Source organism: Dasypus novemcinctus, chromosome 9 (assembly GCF_030445035.2).
Source record: "Dasypus novemcinctus isolate mDasNov1 chromosome 9, mDasNov1.1.hap2, whole genome shotgun sequence".
Lineage (NCBI taxonomy): Eukaryota > Metazoa > Chordata > Mammalia > Cingulata > Dasypodidae > Dasypus > Dasypus novemcinctus.
In genome coordinates, this window is record NC_080681.1 from 32,945,447 (window position 1) to 32,967,486 (window position 22,040).

A 22,040-nucleotide genomic window follows, 5' to 3' on the forward strand; every position below is an offset into this window, starting at 1 on the left:
ATAAAAACTGCATTAGAGATACAAAGAAATTAGAGAGATGGAAATAGAAAAGCAGTTATGTATGGCAGAGGAAGGATAGAGAAATTGAGTTACTAAGGGGTAGAGTTTATTATTATTAGAGTAATGAAAACACTAATTTTGATTGAAGTCATGACTGCACAACTTTGATTATACCAAATACCATTGATTGTACACTTTGGATAGACTGTATGTTATATGCATATGTATCAATAAAACTGATTTTTCTAAATATACATTAGCAGCATATAACAGCAGATTAGCAGATTTGAAATGGCAGTGGAACAAACAAGTGACTTAGAGGACAGAGCATCTGAACTTGAAAAGACAAAACAGAAAATGAAAAATCTGAGGAGAGTTTCAGAGAATTGTCCGGCAGTGCAAAACATACAAACATAGGAGTTATGGGGGTGTTCTGGAACGAAGAGAGAACAAGAAAGGGAAAAAAGAAAATTTGAGGAAATAATGGCCCAAAGTTTTTAAAATCTTATGAAAGACATAAATATCAATATCCAAGAAGAACAATGCATTCCAAACAGAATAAATCCTAGGATACCTACCCCAAGACACCCACTATTCATAATGTCAAATGCCAGAGATAAAGAATTCTGAAAGCAGCAAAGATAAGCAAGTCATCACATAGACGAACACTCAATAAAACTAAGTGGCAACATCTCAACAGAAACCATGAAGACAAGAAGACAGTGGTATTACATTTTTCGGATACTGAAAGAAAAAAACTGCCAACCAAGACTTCTTTATCTGGCAAAACTGTCCCTCAAAAATGAGGGTGAGTTTAAAATCTCCACAGATAAAAAGAAACTGAGGGAAGCAGATGGGGCTCAAGTGAATGAGCTCCCATCTACAATATGGGAGGTCCAGAGTTTGATTCCCAGGGCCTCCTAGTTAAGGCAAGCTAGCCCGCGTGGTGAGCTGGCCCACGCAGAGAGCTGGCCCAAGTGGTGAGCTGGTGCATCAAGATGACGCAATAAAGAGAAACACAGAAAAGAGACAATAAGAGGCACAGCAGATTAGGGAGATGAGATGCCACAAGAGAATGAGCACCTCTCTCCCACTCCAGAAGGACCCAGAATCGGTTCCTGGTTCCCTAAAGAGAAGCAGACACAGAAGAACGCACAGCGAATGGACACAGAGAGTAGACAGCACGGGGGAGGGGGGGGTGTTAAATAAGTAAATCTTAAAAAAAAAAAAAAAGGACATTATTGGGACATGTGAAAAAACGGAATTCTGACTGAAAGCTTTTTATCAATGTTAAATATTATCTTGAGTTTGTTACAAGGTGATTACATAAGTGAATATCCTTGTTCTTGGGAACAGGTATACATGGAAGTATTACATTGTCAAGAACATTATGTATACAAACTACTCTCAAATGTTTAAAAAAACAGAGAAAGGAGAAAGTGAAAGAAAGAGGGAGAGAGGACGGGAGGGAGAGAAGGCGGGAGAGTCCTTTAATTTTGAAATTATTTCAAAATTTTAAAAATTAAAAAAAAAAATTGGTAAAGGATTTGAATAGAGTTCTCCAAAGAAGATGTACAAATGACTAATAAGTACATGAAAAGATGTTCAACATCATTAGCCATCGAGGAAATGGCAAATTAAAAACAATGAGATACTAGTTCACAACCACAAGGATGGCTATAATGAAAATGACAGACAATAAATGCTGGCAAAGATGTGAAGAAGTAGGAACTCTCATACATTGCTGCTGTAACTGTAAAATGGTACAACCTCATTTGAAAACAGTTTCACAGTTCCAAAAAGCATTAAACATTAAGTTATCCTATGGCCAGCAATTCCACTCCTAGATAAATACCCAAGAGAAATGAAAACATATGTCCACAGAAGTTTGCATGCAAATGTTCATAGCAGCATTATTCATGATAACCAAAGAGTGGAAGGGAACCCAGAGCTGGATCAGAATTATGGTTAATAATACAAATACAAGACTGTCCTTCTATGAACTAGAATAAATGTACACCAGTACTGCAAGGTAGTAAAAATGTGGAGAAGCTTGGGAAAATACAGGTAACATACCCTATGGACTAGAGTTAACAGCAATACTATAATATTCTCACATCAATGTCAAAGATATACTGTGTTAATAATAGGGGGAAATGGAAAAAATATACCAAATGTATGCTATAGGCCATACTTAGTGGTAACAGTCAGAAGATATTACCTCATAATCTGTAAAAAGCATTCAACAACAATGCTGTGGTTGGTGAGGGGTGTTGTATGTAAATTCCACACATGTGCACGATTGTTACATAAGTTCACGACTTCTTAAATACAAGTATATTTAAAAATTTAAAAACCAGTGAGCTGTATATGTCAAAGAGTATATTTTATGGAATAAAGTTATATAAATAATTACTTATAAATAAAGATTAGAGTAGAAAGAAATGAAATTTCAAAAAACAATACAGGAAATCAACAAAACCAAAAGCTGGTACTTAAGATCAATAAAACTGACAAACCCTTAGCTAGACTAACAAAAAAAAAAAAAAAGAAGATACAAATAAATAAAATCAGGAATGAAGGGAGGGACATTATAACTGACCCCTGCAGAAAAAAAAAGGATCACAAGAGGATATTCTGAGAAACTATATGCCAATGAATTAGACAACCTAGATGAAATGGACAAATTCCTAGAAATGCACAACCTACATTGACTCTATAAATAAATACAGGAACTCAACAAACCAATCACATTTAAAGAGATTCAGTCATCAAAAAATCTCCCAATGAAGAAAATGTCCAGTACCAGATGACTTCACAGATGAACTCTTTGACCACTTTAAGAATTAACACTAATCCTATTTAAACTCTTCCAAAAATTGAAGAGGGAAAGTTACCCCAGACATTTTATCAAGCCAACATCACCCTAATAACAAAGTCAGATAAAGACACTAAAAGAAAATTACAGGCTAATCTCTCTAATGAACATAGACGCAAAAATTCACAACAAAATACCTGAAATAGAATCCAATAGCATATCAAAACAATTATATACCACAACCAAGTGGGATTTATTCCAGGTAAGTAAGGGTGGTTTGACAAAAGAAAATCAATTAACATAATACATCACATCAACAAATTGAAGGGAAAAAATCCACGATTACCTCAATCAATGCGGAAAAGGCATTTGCCAAAATCCAACATACTCTCTTGATAAAAAACACATTAAAAGGAATAGAAGTATAGGAATAGAAAGTTCCTCAATATGATAAAGAGCATTATGAAAAACCCATACCCATCATCATACTCAATGGGGAAAGGCAGAAAGCTTTCCCTCTAAGGTAAGGAACAAAACAAGGATACCCATTGTTAGCATTGTTATTCAACATTGTACTAGAAGTTCTACCTAGAACAATTAGACAAGAGAAAAGAAAAAAAAAAGGCATCTAAATAGGAAAAGAAGTAATTCTTTGAGATGACATGATCCTTTATTTTAAAAGCTCCAAAATTTCTATACAAAGCTACTTGAGCAAATCAACAAGTTCAGCAAAGTGGCAGGATATAATATCAATAATGTTAAATAATGAGTAAATTGTATTGGAATACTGGGGCACTGGGATTATGCGAGAGAAAGGTTAGCATGTGAAAGCATTTTATCTCATTTATCATTACTCCTCATGCAATAAATGAGGTTGTTGTGAAACAGACTATGAACAGCTTTACCACCCATTTTTGGAACCTACCCACAAACCAGTAGTTCTAAATCTTTTCTCCCACATTGGCCCAAAACTCCTGAAAATCCTAACTAATAACAATTAACTAGAACAACAGTTTTCTTTCCTTTCAGGTCCTCCCCCTTTTTTGAGGGAGAGGGACTATTTGTAACTATCTCTCGGTGTTTCTGATATGCCACCGTTCTTAAGCAGCAGTGTTCCATTGAGTTACAAGCAGTGACTACTAATGACAAATTGTCCTATACTGTAAGAGGGCATTTTGGAAGAAGACAAGATTGGGCATAGGAAACTTGAGTTATACTATTTCAATAGTACAACCAAGTTGACTGGCCTAAACTAAGGAAAGCAGATGAGTAATTCAAAATAAACTATGGTAAAATCAAAGATTTGACCAGTGACTGAATGCAGTGACTGAGAGAAGGGGCAGAATAAAGGATGCTTTCTAGGTTTCTAACTTGACTGGTTAGGCGGACAGTGAAGTTATTTATGAGAAAGAACAGGATTAGAGGAGGAAAAATGAATAGCAAGGTTACAGAGTCACTATATTATACTATGGAAAACTACGTTTTCACCCCTCTTCTCCATCCTCTTTTCAGTTGTACGTGAGATTCCAAGTGCAAAATATCTCAGATATTGTCAGGTAAATTGGCTGCCTCCTCTGCTGACCCTGAAGAGAAGGAAGGAAGGAAAACTGTTCAAACTCAAGAGAAAAGTGTCTGAAAAGAACTTAGGGAGCTGAGTGACTGCTAGTGTCCTGAAGTCTTTCATACTCTGGCACTGTGGGAAGCAGAAGAGAGCTACCTCTCCACATTTTGCCCTAAATTAAAGCCTGCCATGCCATGTACCCAAGCGTGTATACACTAATGCTTTAATAAAAAGTGAAAAACTAAAATACAAAGCCCAAGAAAACACCCTTCAAAAGGAAGTAATTAATCCAGGGAACAGAAGTATTTTTTAAAGTCAAGGCTAATACAACTAGAAAAAGTCAAGGATCTATTGCATCCATAAATTAAAACACAATGCTATAGAAAAAAAATAATAAAACCAAGGAAGAGCTCCTGGAAATCAGAAATATCAAATTTCTCAAAGGGAAAATGGTAGAATAAGGAGCTCCAGGACTCCGTCCTTCCACCAAAACAGCTATTAAGCAGACAGGAAATATGTGAAACAACTACTCTGGAGATCTGGAGACCAGAAGAACATTGTACAGCATTCAGGGAAAAGTGAGAGGAAGAAGCTGATGAATTTCTGTAAAGAACAGTGCAGCAGCTGCCAGAGGCCATCTCTCACTCTCACAAAGGGCTATCTTGGGGTCCAGTCCCTGGCTAGCTCACTGGTGACAGAAAGGGACATAAAAATCCTCTCCCCCAAGAACAGGGGTGGGCATGGCCAATGACTGATAATAGCTTTTGATTAGCAAATTCTGATCTCTGTGTCCCATATCTAAGCTACTGTTTCCGGCAGCCACTATTTCAACCACACCCCAAACAGAGACAGAGGCAGTGGCAATTTAAAGATGCAGGGCCTCCTCAGGGCTACAGTGAGCTGAAGGGCAGCACCTGCTGGTCAGGCAAGCAAAGCACAGCTTTGGGAAGATGTAAAAGAGACTTTTGGCATCTTTCCTGATCCCCTCCTCAGGGTGCTTTGGAGCCATTCTGCATCATATTCATAGGTTTCTTGCCCTGTTTTGGCTGGGAAATACTGACTTGTAAAGTCAGCTCCAGGGGAACCCTATTCCAAGAATTTGTCCTCCAGGCAAAGGTAGCTAGAAAGAAGGAAAAGAGCATACAGCATAAAAAGGTATAAAGGCAAAACCAAAACAAAACAGACCAAGATTCCAGAGAAGGAAGAGAGAAAAGGAAGGTTTCTCTGAGAAGTGAAAAAAACTGCACAAAAGGTACAATATCAAAAATTATATTTCATATCCAGGACAAGAATCAGAGGAAGAACAGCTGAAAAAAATCTGATCAGTTAAACAGGCTATTTTAAATATCTTGAATAAGTTGAACCAAATATCTAAGAGCCTTAATACAAAGTCAATCAACAATCAACAATAAAATCCTAAGCAAGAGAGAAAAACTGGCCTTCAGAGTAAACTCATCAAGATAATCAGGTACCTAGACATCAGTAAAAAATTAAGCCAAACTAATAAATAGTAAGATATGGTCATTCAAGGGAACAAATTAAAACTTCAGAGGAAACATTTGAAACAACAAACCAAAGATATTCAAACAAACCTCCTAAATCAATTCAAGGAAATGAAGGAAAATACGGCTACAAAGATAAAGATATTAAGAAGGTACTGTGTGGGAAGGAGACTTGGCCCAATGGATAGGACATCTGCCTCCACATGGGAGGTCCACGGTTCAAACCCAGGGCCTCCTTGACCCGTGTGGAGCTGGCCCAGGTGCAGTGCTAATGCACACAAGGAGTGCCCTGCCATACAGGGGTGTCTCCCGCATAGGGGAGCCCCACGCACAAGCAGTGCACCCCATAAGGAGAGCCGCCCAGCACAAAAGAAAGTGCAGCCTGCCCAAGAATGGCGCTACACACACGGAGAGCTGATACAAGATGATGCAACAAAAAGAAACACAGATTCCCAGTGCCGCTGATAAGGATAAAAGCGGTCACAGAGAACATACAGCGAATGGACACAGAGAGCAGACAACTTCGGGGGGGGGGGGGGGAGGGAAAGGGGAGAGAAATTTAAAAAAAAAAAGTATAAAAATAAGCATAAAAGAAATTATGGGGATGAAGGCCACAACAGAAGAGATTAAAAACACACTAGAGGCATACAATAGCATATATGAACAGGCTGAAGAACCAGGAAACTAGAAGACAGGACAAATGGAATCTTATGACAGAGAAAAAAATGGAAAAAACTAAGCAGGATCTTAGGGATCAGAATGACAACAGAAAGCTCACATAGACTTCACATGTGTCCCAATAGGAGAAGAGAATGGAAAGGGGGCAGAATGAATATCTGAGGAAATACTAGCCAAAAATTTCCCAACTCTACTGGAAAATATTAACAGAAATGCCCACAAAGCATAAGGTATGCCAAACAGAATAAATCCTAAGAGACCTACTAATCATGTCGAATGCCAAAGATAAAAAGAGAATTCTGAAAGGAGCAAGAGAAAAGTGATTTGTCACATACCAGGGACACTCAGTAAGACTAAGTGCCAATTTCTCATCAGAAACCATGGAGGCAAGAAAGCAATGGTGTGTTATATTTAAGGTATGGAAAGAGAAAAACTGCCAACCAAAAATTCTTTATCCAGCTAAACTGTCCTTCAGAAATGTGGGGAAGTTAAAATATTCACAAACAGAAACTCAGGGAGCTCATCAACAAGAGACCTGCCTTACAAGAAATAATGGAGTTTTGTAGTCTAAAAGGAAAAGGCAGGAGAGAGAGGTTTGGAGTAGAACACGGAAATGAAGATTATTAAGGGTAACTAAAAGGGTAAAAAGAGACCAAAAAAAAGTTATGACATATAAAAATAGAATGTCTGAAGCACTGCCTTTAAAGTAATAACATGGAATGTTAATGGATTAAACTCTCCAATCAAAAGAAAGATTGGCTGGGAAGCAGACTTGGCTGATGAGCTGACACAGCAAGATGACACAACAAAAAGAAACACAGATTCCCGCTGCCGCTGATAAGGATAGAAACAGTCACAGAAGAACACACAGCGAATGGACACAGAGAATAGACAACTGGAGAGGGGTGGAAGAGGAGAGAGAGAAAAAAAAAAAGAGTGGCAGATTGGATTTTAAAAAAGCATGATCCAACTATATGCTGTTTACAAGAGACTCATCTTAGACCCAACAACAAAAATAGGTTGAAACTGAAAGGTTGGAAAAAGATATTCCATGCAAACAGTAACCAAAAAAGAACTGGGATAGCTAAACTAATATTAGACAAAATAGACTTTAAATGCAAAACTGTTTCAAGAGACAAAGAAGGACATTATATGTTAATATAAGGGCAATCCACAAAGAAATAACTATCATAAATATTTATACACCTAATGATGGTGACCCAAAATACATGAGGCACACACTGGTAAAACTGAACAGAGAAACAGACATCCCTACAATAATAACTGAAGACTTCAATACATCACTCTCATCAATATCTGGAACATCTAGACAGTGTCTCAATAAGGAAGAAGAGAGATTAATATATGAACTAGAACAGACATATACAGAACACTGCACCGGAAAACAGCAGGTTATATGTTCTTCTCAAGTGAGCATTAGATCATTCCCCAGGAAAGACTAGATGCTGGGTCCCAAAACAAGTCCCAATAAATTTTTAAAAAAAGACTGAAATTACACAAAGCACTTTCTCTGGCCATAATGGAATGAAACTGGAAATCAATAATAGGTGGAAAATGGAAAAGTTCATAAATAATATCAAAGTTAACAAAACTAAACAATCAATAGTCCAAACAAGCAATTGCAAGAGCCATCAGTAAAAGTCTCAAGACAAAGGAAAATAAGAACACATAATATCAAAACATGACATACAGCAAACGGAGTACTGAGAAGGAAATTTATAGTACTAAACACCTACTTTAAAAGAAGACAGAGCTAAAATCAAATACCTAACTGTACACCTACAGGAACCAGAAAACAAACAGCAAATTAATCCCAAAGCAGACAGAAAGAAGTAACAATAAGGGGAGGGGGGACATCACTGTTCCCCCCAAAGAAATAAAAATGATCATAAGAAGACACTATGGGGAAGAAGATGTGGTTCAACTAATAGAGCGTCCGCCTACCATACAGGCGGTCCAGGGTTCAGTACCCAGGGCCTCCTGGTCCATGTGGTGAGCTGGCTCACACACAGTACTGCCATACACAAGGAGTGCCATGCCATTCAGGGGTATCCCCTGCATAGGGGTGCCCAACACACAAGGAGTGCACCCCGCAAGGAGAGCCTCCCTGCACAAAAAAAGCACAGCCTGCCCAGGAGTGGCGCCACACACATGGAGAGCTAACACAGCAAGATGATGCAACAAAAAAAGAAACAGATAACCGGTGCTGCCTGACAAGAATGCAAGTGGACTCAGAAGAACACACAGCAAACGGAACACAGAGCAGACAACGGGGGAAGGGGAAAGAAATAAATTTTTAAAATTAAAATAAAAGAAGATACTATGAACAATCTCTATGCCAGCTAAGACAACTTACTGAAATGGACAAATTTCTAGAAACACACAAACAACCTACACTGACTCTAGAATAAACAAAGATCTGAAGATCAATTATAAGTAAAGAGAATGAATCAGTCATCAAAATCCTTGCAACAAAGAAAAGTCCGGGACCAGATGGCTGAACAGGTGAATTCTACCAAGCATTCTGAGAATACATACCAATTTTTCTTAAATTCTTCCCCAAAATTTAAGAGGACAGAACACTACCTTATTCTATGAGGCCAACATCACCCTAATGCCAAAGCCAGATAAAGATATTATAAGACAAGAAAGTTACAAGCCAATTTCTCTTATGAATATAGATGCAAAATTTCTCAATGAAGTATTTGCTAACTGAATCCAAAAGCACATTAAAAGAATTTTACACTGCATCTGACAGACCTGGAGCAGTTAATGTCAGTTGCTTAAGGTTTCCACTACAGATGCAAGAAAAAAAAGGTCCTCGCACTGTCTGTCTGTCTGGTCATAGCAGCCAAGATGGAATGGGGGAATACAGGAAATTCTGAAAACATGGGGAGGGAGAAATAATCTTTGCAACTCAGAAATAAACTTAAAAACAGATAATAATTTAAAAAAATACACCAGAATCAACTGGATTTTATTCCAGGTATGCAAGGGTAGTTCAACACAAAGAAAATCAATTAATGGAATTCACATTAACAAAACAAGAGGGAAAAACCACATGATTATTTCAATCGACACAGAAAAGGCATTTAACAAAATTCACAACCACTTCTTGATAAAACACTTAGAAAAATAGGAATAGAAGTAAACTTCCTCAACATGATAAAGGATATATATGAAAAACCCACAGCTAACATCATACTCAATGGTGAGAGACTGAAAATTTCCCTCTAAATCTGGAACACGACAAGTATGCCCACTGTCACCACTGTTGTTCAACACTGTACTACAAGTGCTACAGTAATCAAGCAAGAAAAATAAATAAAAGTATCCAGATTGGAAAAGAAAAAGTAAAACTTTCACTATATGCAGATGACATTATTCTATACAAAGAAAGTCCAAAAAAATCTACAAGGCTACTAGAGTTAATAAGCGAGTTCAGCAAAGTGGGAGGATACAAGATAAACATGCAAAAAATCACTAGTTTCTATATACTAGCAATGAGCAATCTGAGGAGGAAATCAAAAAAATTATCACATTTACAATAGCAACTAAAGAACAAAATATCTAGGAATGAATTAATCAAGGATATAAAGGACTTATACACAAAATATTGCTAAAAGAAATTAAAGAAGACCTAAAGAAATGGAAGGGCATTCCGTGTTCATGAATTGGAAGGCTAAATATTGATAAGAAGTCAATTCTACATAAACTGATTTACAGATAAAACACAATCCCAATTAAAATTTCAACAGTCTTCTTTTAAGAAATGAAAAAGGCAAATGCCTTATTTGGATGGGTAAAGAGCCCCGAATAGCCAAAACCTCCTGAAAAAGAACTAAGTTGGAAGATTCACACTGCCTGAATTTAAAGCATATTACAAAGCTACAGTAGTCAAAACAGCATGGTACTACAAGAGGAGAGATATATTGACCAATGGAACTGGATTGAGAGTTCTGAAATAAGACCCTCATGTCTTTGGCCAATTAATTTTTGACAAAGCTTCCAAGTCCACTCAACTGGGAAAAAAAGTCTCTTCAACAAACAGTACTGGGAGAACTGGATCTCCATATCCAAAAGAATGAAAGAGGACTCTTATCTCATAGTATATACAAATTTAACTCAAAAGGGATCAAAGACCTAAATATAAGAACCAGGACTATAAAATTCCCAAAAGAAAATGTAGGGAAGCTTCTTCAAGATCTTGTGGTAGGCAGTGGTTTCTTAAAACTTTACACCCAAAGCACAAGTAACGAAAGAAAAAAAGTTGATAAATGGGACCTCCTCAAAATTAAAAATGTTTATGTAAAGGATAAAAGACAACCTACTCAGTAGGAGATAATATTTGGAAACCACATATTCAATAAGGGTTTATCCAGAATAAAGAAATCCTACAAGTCAACAATAAAAGTCAAGCAACCCAATTAAAAGATGGGCAAAATACCTGAATAGACATTTCTCCAAAGAGGAAATACAAATGGCTAAAAAGCACATGAAAAGATGTTCAACATCACTAGCTATTAGAGAAATACAAATCAATATGCACGTCGATGTTCATACCAGCATTACTCATTTGCCAAAAAATGGAAGAAACCCAAGCAACCATCAACCAATGAATGGATAAACAAAATGTGGGATATACAAAAAATGTAATTATTTGGTCATAAAAAGAAATAAAGCCCCAAAGCAGATGACAACATGAATGAACCCTGAGGTCACTATGTTGAATGAAGCCAGACACAAAAGGACAAATATTTTATGATTTCACTGTTATGAACTAATTATAACAAGCAAACTTATTAGAGTTAGAATCTAGAATAAAGGCTACCAGGAGACAGGGGTTAGAGAATGGGGAGGTAATGCTTAACTTGCACAAAAGTTCTATCTAGGCTGATGGTATAGGTTTGGAAATTAATGGTGGTGACAGTAACACATATTGTGTTATCAACAGCACTGAACTGTATAGGTAAATGTGACTAAAAGAAGAAAATTTAGGGTATATATATTGCTAGAATAAAATTAAAAGATAAAACAAAGGACTGTACAACACCATGAATCTTACTGTAGAGAATGGACTACGGTTAATAGTACAAGAATGTTCTTGCATGAATTAAAATAAATGTATGATACTAATACAAGGTCAAAACAATACAGTAGCATATGGGGAAAAATACGCCTACTGTAAATAATGAATCCTAGATAGAACTATTTTAATAATTTTTCAACTGTAACAAAGGGAAGTACTGTTTAAAAAAGTGTGACTATAAGGTGCTATCATAAACTGTTAACAAATGTTCCACACCAAGGTGTTGGTGGTGGGGAAACGTACAGGAACCCTGTATTTTATGCATGATTGTTTGGTAAACTCACAACTTCTCAAAAAGAAATAAATAAATAGAACTGGAAAAATAAGTTAAAGAAATTGACTCTCAAATGAAGATATAAAAATAAGAGTCAGGCCATCAATCAAGAACGTATAAACAATGACATCATAAGAAAGCCACAAGAAAATTCAGAGGAGAAAATTACTTTTCAAAAGGAAAAAAAAAAAGTTTCATGAAATTTTATAACACTGAAAATAGAAGATCCTATAATCTTCTAGAGGGAAAAATCAAGCTACCTACAAAAGAACATGACTCATGCTAGAATTGGGCTTCTCAAAAGCAACATGAGATACAAGAAGACAGTGGGTCAATGCCTCGAAATTCTGAAGAAAATTAATGTTCAAATCATAATTCCCTATCAGACAAAATGTGAGTAGAAAATGAAGGCATATATTACAATGACGAAAGAGGTTGTTGATGTGGGAGGAGAGGATTCGGGTGGGGTGAGTGTGGAGTATTTGGGAACCTCATATTTTTTATGTAACGTTTTTTGTGATCTACGTATCTTCCAAAACATAAAATTTAAAAAAATAAAGCATACCAAAAAAAAAAAAAAAAAAAAAGGGCATATAAAATGAACGTTAAGACCTTAAGCCAAGAATTAAGGATTTGACTCTAGCAAAAGGAGGAAGTATCCCCCAAGAAAGAAAAGAGCATGGGATGCAAGTAAGAGGTATCAAACCGAAGAGAACATAGGGAAGCCCAGGATGGAAGACATGAAAAAGACCTAGATAGCAACCAGTTTGGATTAGAACAGGAAAGAGAGCTCCAAAAAAAAGGTGTAAGATGAAAGATAAGGATTCCACCAACTAAACAGTATGATAAAATAGAAAAATTTATAGAGGAGACCGAGCAGAGAAAACCGAATAAGGGTCAGAATTTTAAAGGGAAAAAAAGGCGGTATACAAAAGGACCTGTACTCATGGGACTATCTGGCTCTGCAGAGAATAATATTGACTTAGTCAAAACAATATAAAAACTGCAAGTGAAACCAGTAAATATAGAGACAAATGAAAACAAAAACACAACTTATCAAAACTTATGGGATACAGTGAAGGCAGTCTTGAGAGGGAAATTTATAGCCCTAAACACCTGTATTAAAAAAGAAGAGCTAACTTCAAAGATTTAACTGAACAACTAAGAAACTAGAAAAAGAACAGCAAACCAATCCAAATGCAAGCAGAAGGAAAGAAATAATAAAGATTAGAGCAGAAATAAATGAAATTGAGAACAAAAAAACAACAGAGAAAATCAACAAAACCAAAAGCTGCTTCTAACTTGAGAAGATCAATAAAATTGGCAAACCCCTAGTAGACTAACAAAGGAAGAAAGAAGTAAGATGCAAATAAATACTATCAGAAATGAAAGGGACGAAATTACGACTGACCCCACAGAAATAAAAAGAATCTTGAGAGGATATTATGAGAAATTGTATGCCAACAAACTAGACAACCTAGATGAAATGGACAAATTCCTAGAAGTGCACAACCTACCTACACTGACGTTACAAGAAATACAAGAACTTAACAAACTAATCATATTTAAGGAGAGTGAAACTGTCATAAAAAAATCTCCCAGCAAAGACAAGTCCAGGACCAGATGGTTTCACGGGTGAATTCTACCAAACATTTGGAAAAGAATTAATACCAATCCTGTTTAAACTGTTCCAACAAATTGAAGAGGAGGGAAAATTACCCAAAACATTTTATGAAGCCAACATCACCCTAATAGCAAAGACAGAAAAAGATATAAGAAAATTATGAAACAATCTCTCTAATGAGATGCATCTTTATCATAGCAAGAAGACCTTTACATATAAGATATCTAAAGTGAATGAATCAGGATATATTACTTAGCAATACAGCGTGACAGGAACAAATGATTCTAACAGTTAAAAATTAAAGTGGTTCCCGCTCAGAAGCAGGATCAAGAAGTTATAAGACTTCATTTTTCATTTTAAACCCTTCCCTATTTTTAGTCACATGCATGTATTAATCCATTAAAAAATGTTAAAGCATTTAACAAAGTGAAAAATATGATTAGAAGTAAAAGAGAAGAGACAAAGGTTTTTGTGGTGGCCTTTGTGATATAGATTACTTGTAAACTTTTACTAACATTTAAATTTTCTACAATCAGTATATGTATTTAAATGAATCTTTATTAATAAAAGTATGAATGGAAGCAGAACCTAATTTTTTAAGATGGCTGGCTCAGTAAAGGAGCAAGGATTACATACATCTAGATAAGGCTACAAGGAAAGGTAAATGGCTTTTTCTGCGTTTTTAAATATGGTAAGTCTTGACTGTGTTTCTAATATGGAAGGAAGGTGTCCAAAAATGAACTGAAAACACAAGACAGAGAAATGGAATCATGGCATCAAAGAAGGATCATCTCTCCTGAGAAAGAAGGTGCAAGGATAGGTACATCTATAAGTTGGTGGTTGTAAGGGTAGGAAGTAGAAAGCAGTCCTTGCCTGAAAGCTCCCAATTTTTTCCAGGAAGAGACATAAGATCTGCCAGGCCAGGACTGCTAAAACCCTGCAATGCATGAAATAACCCTATTTCCTTAAAGAAACAGTGGTCCACAGTAGCAGTTCTCAAACTGCCACTGCTGGGGTCACCTAGACCTTTTCAATGCAGCCTACAAGGTCAAGGCCAGTTTCAAAATAATACGAAGAAATTATTTTCCCTTTTCACTCTCATCCTTCCATAAATTTACAGTGGCATTTCCAGAGGCTAACTGATGTGTGATGATTTCACCATTCTGAAGGTTAATGTACATATGAATAGTTTTGTTTTAAAGTTGTCTCGGTTTTATTTTCTAATACCGTAAATATTGCTAGAAATAACCCTCACTAACAAAAGTTCTTTGAGGTACTCAAAAGTTAAGAATGAAAAATTATTCTCTTGAGACCAAAAAGATTAAGAATCACGACACAAGGGAATACAATGAACTATAAGAATGTTTTAGATTTGTTTAATCTTTATAAATAATCACTTTTCTTTGTTCCGCACAAATGAGGATTAATAAAACACTGTAAACAAAAAATCGAGGTGATAATATCATATTCTTCAGCTGGTCTGTTTAGAGAGAAAAATTCAAGAAATGGATTTAGACAACTGTCAGAAGTGGAAAAGACTCTAGAGCCTGGGAGAAAACTAGAAAAAGAATGCTCTGGAGAAACTTGACTTTGGAAAGTATTCTATCTTCCCAACAATTTTCATCATTAACCTAAAGGAAAAGCTATGCCCACTGTTTTCATTATAATCTAGAATCTTAGTTTTAGAGCTACCAGGAAGGTCATTTTTACTTCCTAGCTAATGGAATAAATACCCCTTTATAACATCCTTACTTAAAGGTAATCATCTAGCCTCTGCTTAAACACTTCCCTGAAAGGAAATTCACTATTATTTCAACAGGTAAAACATTCATAAAACATTTAACACTTAAATGTTCATAAAACATTTAACAATCCACAAAGTTTCCAGACTTACAAGTTCCATTAACTATATTAAGCATTAATTTAAAATATTTTAAACATGAGTGTTATGGAAACAGTGCTAAAACTTTTTTTTTTCATCCAAATATGAAAAATGTGGCCTAATAGTAATCTTGCTTTTGAACAGCTCTTGGCAACATTTTTATTAAGAACTAGTAAGTTTCTGATCTTGACCCTAGAACAAAATGTAGTATTTCTTAATCTTGACTGCAAAATAAAATTAAGTGGGAATAATAAGGTAAAAATATAAATATATACAAAAGCCCATCCCAAACCTACCAAATCAGAATCTCCAGGAAACTGGTCCTATTTACTGATTTTTGTTTGTTTTTTTTTTTAACTCTACAGTTAATTGTGGCACATATCTAATATCAATCATAACTATTAGGGCTGGTCAGTAATTTATAAAACATCCTAAAAATACCAAGTACCAGTATTTTTCAGATGGAAACCATATATACACATATACATGGCTCTTTAACATCCAACTTTTGATTCAATAAAACTTCTAAATTGGGAAGCGGACTTGGCCCAATGGATAGGGCGTCCGCCTATACCACATGGGAGGTCCGCGGTTCAAACCCCGGGCCTCCCTGACCCGTGTGGAGCTGGCCCACATGCAGTGCTGATGCACACAAGGAGTGCCGTGCCATGCAGGGGTGTCCCCCATGTAGAGGAGCCCCACACGCAAGGAGTGTGCCCTGTAAGGAGAGCAGCCCAGCGCAAAAGTGCAGCCTGCCCAAGAATGGCACCGCACACACAGAGAGCTGACATAGCAAGATGACGCAACAAAAAGAAACACAGATTCCCGGTGCCGCTGATAAGGATAGAAGCAGTCACAGAAGAACACACAGCGAATGGACAGAGAGCAGACAACTGGGGGGAGGGGGGAAGGGGAGAGAAATAAGTAATAAATCTTAAAAAAAAAAATTCTAAATACATTATACTCAGTAGGGAACATAGTTTGGTTAACATGTTTGAAACCACTATTATGAATAAAGCAAAAATAAATTATTCATTCAGTATTAGACATACTCATCTGGGGAGGAAGACAGTATGGGGTGTTTGTAGTGCATCAAGCACAGGCTTTACAACAGGTATACATGGCTATCTAGATCTCTATAACAACTTTTTGGAAAAAATATTTTGTAAATTAATACCATACAATCATATTGCATCTAAAGTTTATAAAGTGCTTTCTCCTATATTGTCCTTGATCCTCCCAACAATCCTGTGAATAACACAGGAAGGCATCACCCCCATTTTACAGGTAAAGAAACTAAGGTTGCTACAGTTAGTAGACTAAACTCAGACTCAAATCTTCAGAGTATATTTAGTAATTTCCACTAGACCACTGTGCCCCACCCACATTTTTGGTATGTGACCAAAACAGTTGTGGGAGATTTTACTGCAATATAAACTTCAGTAGCAAGGACAGGGAAAAAACAGAAGCTCATCTGTAGTTTGTTTTTAGCACCTGGTTGACTGAAATAGAACAAACTTTGCCTGCTTTGGTCCACTTCGTTCTCTTTTATTATTAATTATTCTTCTTCTTTTAGGAGGTATCAGGGATTGAACCCAGGACCTCATACATAGGAAGCAGGCGTCAACCACTGAGCTTCATCCACTCCCCAACGAGAGCTGGATTTTCATTTGTTTTTTGTTTTTAGTACGTACTGGGGATAGAGCCTGGGATAGAACCTGGGACCTTGCACATGGGAAGAAGGCGCTCAACCACTTGAGCTACATCTGCTCCCCCCTCCTTTATTTTGAATTAAACATTTTAGATTGAGACAATGGTAGACTCATATGCAGTCATAAGAAATAAACACAGGGAGATCCTGTGTACCCTTTACCCAGTTTCTCCCAATAGAAGCACCATAAATCTAAAGAACAATAACAAGCCCGATTATCATTAATAAAGTCAAGATACCATTATTTCCATAAACCACAAAGATTCCTCATGCTCCCCTGTATCCCTAACATTTAAATCCCCATCCTTGGTATTTGAACTTTGTAAGTCCCTACTCAGTTTTGTCCACTCCAAATATGACAACCATCTTCACAAACCATTAAAAAAAAAATCTTTGTATTACACAAAGTGTTTGCCAGTATTGTATGAAACAATGGAAAATCCTTAAGTCATTACTATAAAAATCCTGCATACACTGTGATTTTCAAGCTAGGATTGTGTTCTAGATTAATGAAACAAGATAAAATTCTTAAACTGATATGCTTACTTTTTTATTCCATTTATATTACGTTCTAGCCAAAACTAATCTAAGGTGAAAAAAATCAGAAGAGCAATTGAGGAAGGGAATAACTGGGAAAGGCCACAAGGGCGCATTCTACAACAGAAATATTATATACTGTGATAAGGGTATGAGTAACACAGGTATATCCATTTGTCAAATTTGTACAGTTCCCTTCAATTAGGCAATGGTTTCTTACACATGAAATGGGGAATGACTGCTAATGAATACAGGGTTCTTTTGGAAATGTTCAAAATGATCTGAAATCAGATAGTGGTGATAGTTGCACAATTACATGAATATATATATACTAAAACCCCCTAAATTGTATACTTTAAAAGAGTCCAGGGAAGCAGATGTGGCTCAACCAGTTGGGTACCTGCCTACTACAGAGGAGGTCCCAGGTTTGGGTCCCGGTGTCTCCTAGAGAAGACAAGCAGACGCTTGCACCTGTCACATCGAGAGCTAGATTCCTTATTCCACTTGCTAGATGATCGTACCCTGCACGAATGAGCAGATGCCACAAGCCAGCAGACGATGAAGCCCATAGGGAGCAGATATAGCTCAGGCTATTGGGCATTCGCCTCCCATGTGGGAGGTCCTGGGTTCAGTTCCCAGTGCCTCCTGGAGAAGGTGAGCAGATAAACAAGAGAACTGTCAAGGGGGAAGGGGATAAATTTTTTAAAAATAATAAAGTAAAAATTTTTAAAAAGTCTATTTGTCTACAAGTAAATACAGTATGCCAATTATGTCTCAATAAAACTATTTTTTTTTAAAATGAATGCATGGGGAATTAATTATACTGTTGGAATTAAACTATTGGAAGTTTCCACACAAATGTTCAAACCTCAAAAATTAGATGACTTGTGCATTTCAGTATGTGTAAATTTTACCTTAAAAATTTTTTTAAATAATAATACAATGGAGTGGAATGTGGGTGGAGATATAGATGAAACAAGAGTGGCAGAATGTTAAGAACTATTGAAGCTGGGTAATGGACAAATTAAAGTTCATTATACTATTCTGGTTCACTTTGTTTGAAATTTTCCTTAATGAAAAGTTTTTTTAAACTGACATGCAAAAATAGCAAAGTATATTTTTTAAAAACTTAACTAAAATTAACTTTCCTAACATCTATTTTTGTTGTTTTTGTTTGACATAAGCAGAATCTTGCACGTTACAAGTACCAGAGAAGTTGCTACCTTCACTATTCTTCTGCAATGTTACATGAAAACAGATAAAAGACAGAAGACATGGGTACCAAAAAGGAATATTTCATCTTTGAAATGTATAGAGAACTTGAATATCCTAAGCTGTAAGGCAGAAAATTCTGACCCTTGGGTTCCTGTGGTTTCAAAGCTAATGGATATGACTATTCCTAATACATGGATGCATTAACCCCTAATTCTGTGTTGTCCAATACGGGAGCCACTAGTCACATATGGCCACAAATTTTTCACTTTAATGAATTAAATTATAAATTAAGTTCGCAGTCACATTAGTCACATTTCAAGTGCTCAATAATCACATGTCGCTAGTGACTAAAAGAGCAGATATAGAACTGCCACCATTGAAGAAAGTTTTATTGGAAAGTACTGTCCTAACATCTAAGAAACATCCAGAGAAAAACATCTATAGGCTAGGTTGTTATACTGTATTCTACTACAATAAACAAATTATCCTGAAAGGGGGAGGGGGGGTAATATCATCCAAGGAATACTGCTCCTGGAAGTTTAGATTAAGTGAAAAAGAAAACAGGTTTTATTTCATAACCATCAAACTACAGATGTTGGTCTCGGCACCTTGTCAGAGGAAAACTTCCCCATCTGTTAAAACAGATTATCACTATAACACGGTTTCCTGGAATCACATGTAAAGATTATGCTAAAATATGAAAACATAATCCTTTCAGTCAAAGATCTAATAAAAAAGTATATATGCATGACATCAAAGAATTTACCGACCATAGAAAAACGAATAGAATAAAATCCTCTTTCTGGAATTTTGAAGGAATAGGCATAATTTAAAGGATTATTATATAGATTTGAGTTCATCTAGAAAAAAAGTTTAACCAGATGATTTCTATACTTCTAATTCTAAAATTCTGTGTACACTTATTTCATCCTGAGAGATAAAGATTTACATTAATGTCTATTAATACTGGGGTATTATGAATAGGCATTATCTGGAAACAGGTGCATTCTGAATTGAAGTATTTCAGAACATTTTTAGCATTTTAAGAAAAACTGAAGTTGAGCACATTTTAAACGTGTATTTAAGTGCATTTTTATTTAGTAATCGAAAAAGGAAAAAACTTTTGCATTCCTTCTCAAGTCATCATTCCAAATATTTGGAGTGTGAATAACATTCTAAATCTAAAGTAGAATACTTTGTTCAGAAATTTAAATTCAAGACTTTCCTTGACAAAACTACTGGGTATCTAAAGCTGTTAGTCAAAATGGCTCCATTTAAAGCACTTTCAAAACCTCCGAAAGGTTTTTCTAAGAATTTAAGTGCATTCTATTTTATCTACATTAGATACTTTTATAAATTCAACTGCCTTTGCAATCCACTGGGGGGGAAAAAAAAAAAAAAACTCTCAAGGGAATGAAAATATGGAAATTGAAACCGGCCTGTTAGACAAGGTATACAAGAGGGTCACATGGAATCAATCTCAAGGAGAAAGTTACTTCCGGAGCATCTGGACTCAAGTTAAATCAGGCACTATTTACATATTTTTAGTTCTGTACTGACCTCACAGGTCAGAAAGTCCAGGGTACTTTCCTCTACGTTATGCAGAGGCCTACCTAGGTATTCATATTTGAATTAGTATTAGATGGGTTCTATACCAAAGTTAAATGTCTTTAGAGTAGCATTCCATAGCCTTTTCCCATTGTTTCCCCCACTGTTTCTCAAATCACCCCGTTAAATCCATCTGTTTCCTCCAAATGATTCCAAAGAAAAACTGTAGTAACCAAGGACACCAGATTGTAAAACACAGAGTTAAGATTCTGGCACTACCAAAACATGTTAAGAAATCTTGGCAAATTAAACGGTAACTACCACAGTTGTAAAAACGAACAGATCTACATCTGAGCAGGAATATGAGTTAGATCTAATTATAAAGAGAAATGTCTCCGATTTTTGCAGGGCTCCAAACGCAAGGTACTTCTCCCCCCATCTACACTTTCCTTCCCACCTCTTTCCTTTAAGCTTTCAGGGTTTGCTCCAAGGCTCCACTTCAGTGTTCCCCTTATCCTTGCACTCCACTCTACCCTCCGGTTCCAAGCTGCTACTCTGCGCCTCCTAAGGTCCCAGGTAGCCCTTTCACTCTGCTCCCCACATCTCCCCCAGCCCCCATTTCTTAACAGCTCCTCCCCTCGGTTCCCCACCCCCTCGGCACCAGGTTCCTTCAGTCCTTCTAATAGTCTCCCGCCCCCAGGTTCCTTCCTGCTCCTCCAAACACAGCTTCCCCGACTCAACGTTTCATCTTGTTCCTTCAAACGACTTCTCCAACCCACTGCTTTCTTTTAGCCCCTATAGTCTCCCAAACCCAAATGACTTCTCCTTTCCATCCATTCTTTTCAACATACAAATAAATGCAAGGTATCTAAATTAAATGCACACAGTGGCGCCCCCACCCCACCCCCACCTCGGTCCTCCATCTTTCCCTTTTATACTTGCTTCCTTTCTTCTTCCTCTCCCCCCACCTCCTGCGGAAGAGTAGGTTTCCAGGCCAAGGTCTCTCACCTCATTCGGTCACTTCAGTGGTACCAACCGCTTCATACAGGAAAAAAAATAACCAATCACGTCCCCCTTGGCGCTTCTCCTACGAGTTCGAGCACTTACTGGGCACCCGCCCCACCGGGCACCCCGCACATACGCACGCACAAACCAGGGTCCTGGGAATGAGGGTGGAGGGTAGAGTGGGCGTTCTTACACCGGCCTCAAACACACCCCACTTCACTACAGCCCTTCGCCATTTTGGTTTCCCGCGGACTGCCGGTGCATTCTGGGAGCGCGGAGCCACTCCAGTGCCGAATGGCAGCTCTCCAAAGCTGCGGCGGGGCGGGGTCTGAGCGGCGGCCGCGGAAGAACACTGCTGCCGACGTCTCGGCTGTGGCTGAACAAAGAGGGACTTTTTAATAGCACGGTGAGACCAGGTTCTTCCGCTGCCGGCGCTAACACAATAGTGAGAGTTTCGCTCCTGGACGCTGCCGTTCAATGTTGTTTCACTCATAAGGGAAAGCGCTTACCCAACCTCATTGGTGGATATTGTTTTACCTGAGAAATGGGAGCGTGTTTTGCACGTTTTGCCGGGC

At 37.1% G+C, this 22,040-nt stretch overlaps 1 protein-coding gene and 1 non-coding gene across 3 annotated transcripts in view; one reads left to right on the top strand and one right to left on the bottom strand.

Moving 5' to 3' along the window:
- MTF2 (metal response element binding transcription factor 2) overlaps window positions 1–21,732 on the bottom strand; it is a 96,121-nt gene extending 74,389 nt beyond the window's left edge. The window contains exon 1 of one of the 2 annotated variants that reach the window (XM_058303161.2): window positions 21,469–21,732. In XM_058303161.2, the coding sequence (XP_058159144.1) occupies window positions 21,469–21,473 (5 nt within the window). In that variant the 5' untranslated portion in view covers window positions 21,474–21,732. The remainder of the gene's footprint in view (window positions 1–21,468) is intronic. The other variant, XM_071217247.1, reaches the window with a different exon arrangement.
- On the top strand, window positions 9,326–9,457 carry LOC111765083 (small nucleolar RNA SNORA31). The gene has a single exon (XR_002797525.1). It is a non-coding gene; the product is annotated as a small nucleolar RNA SNORA31 (small nucleolar RNA).
- Window positions 21,733–22,040: the final 308 nt, after the last annotated feature.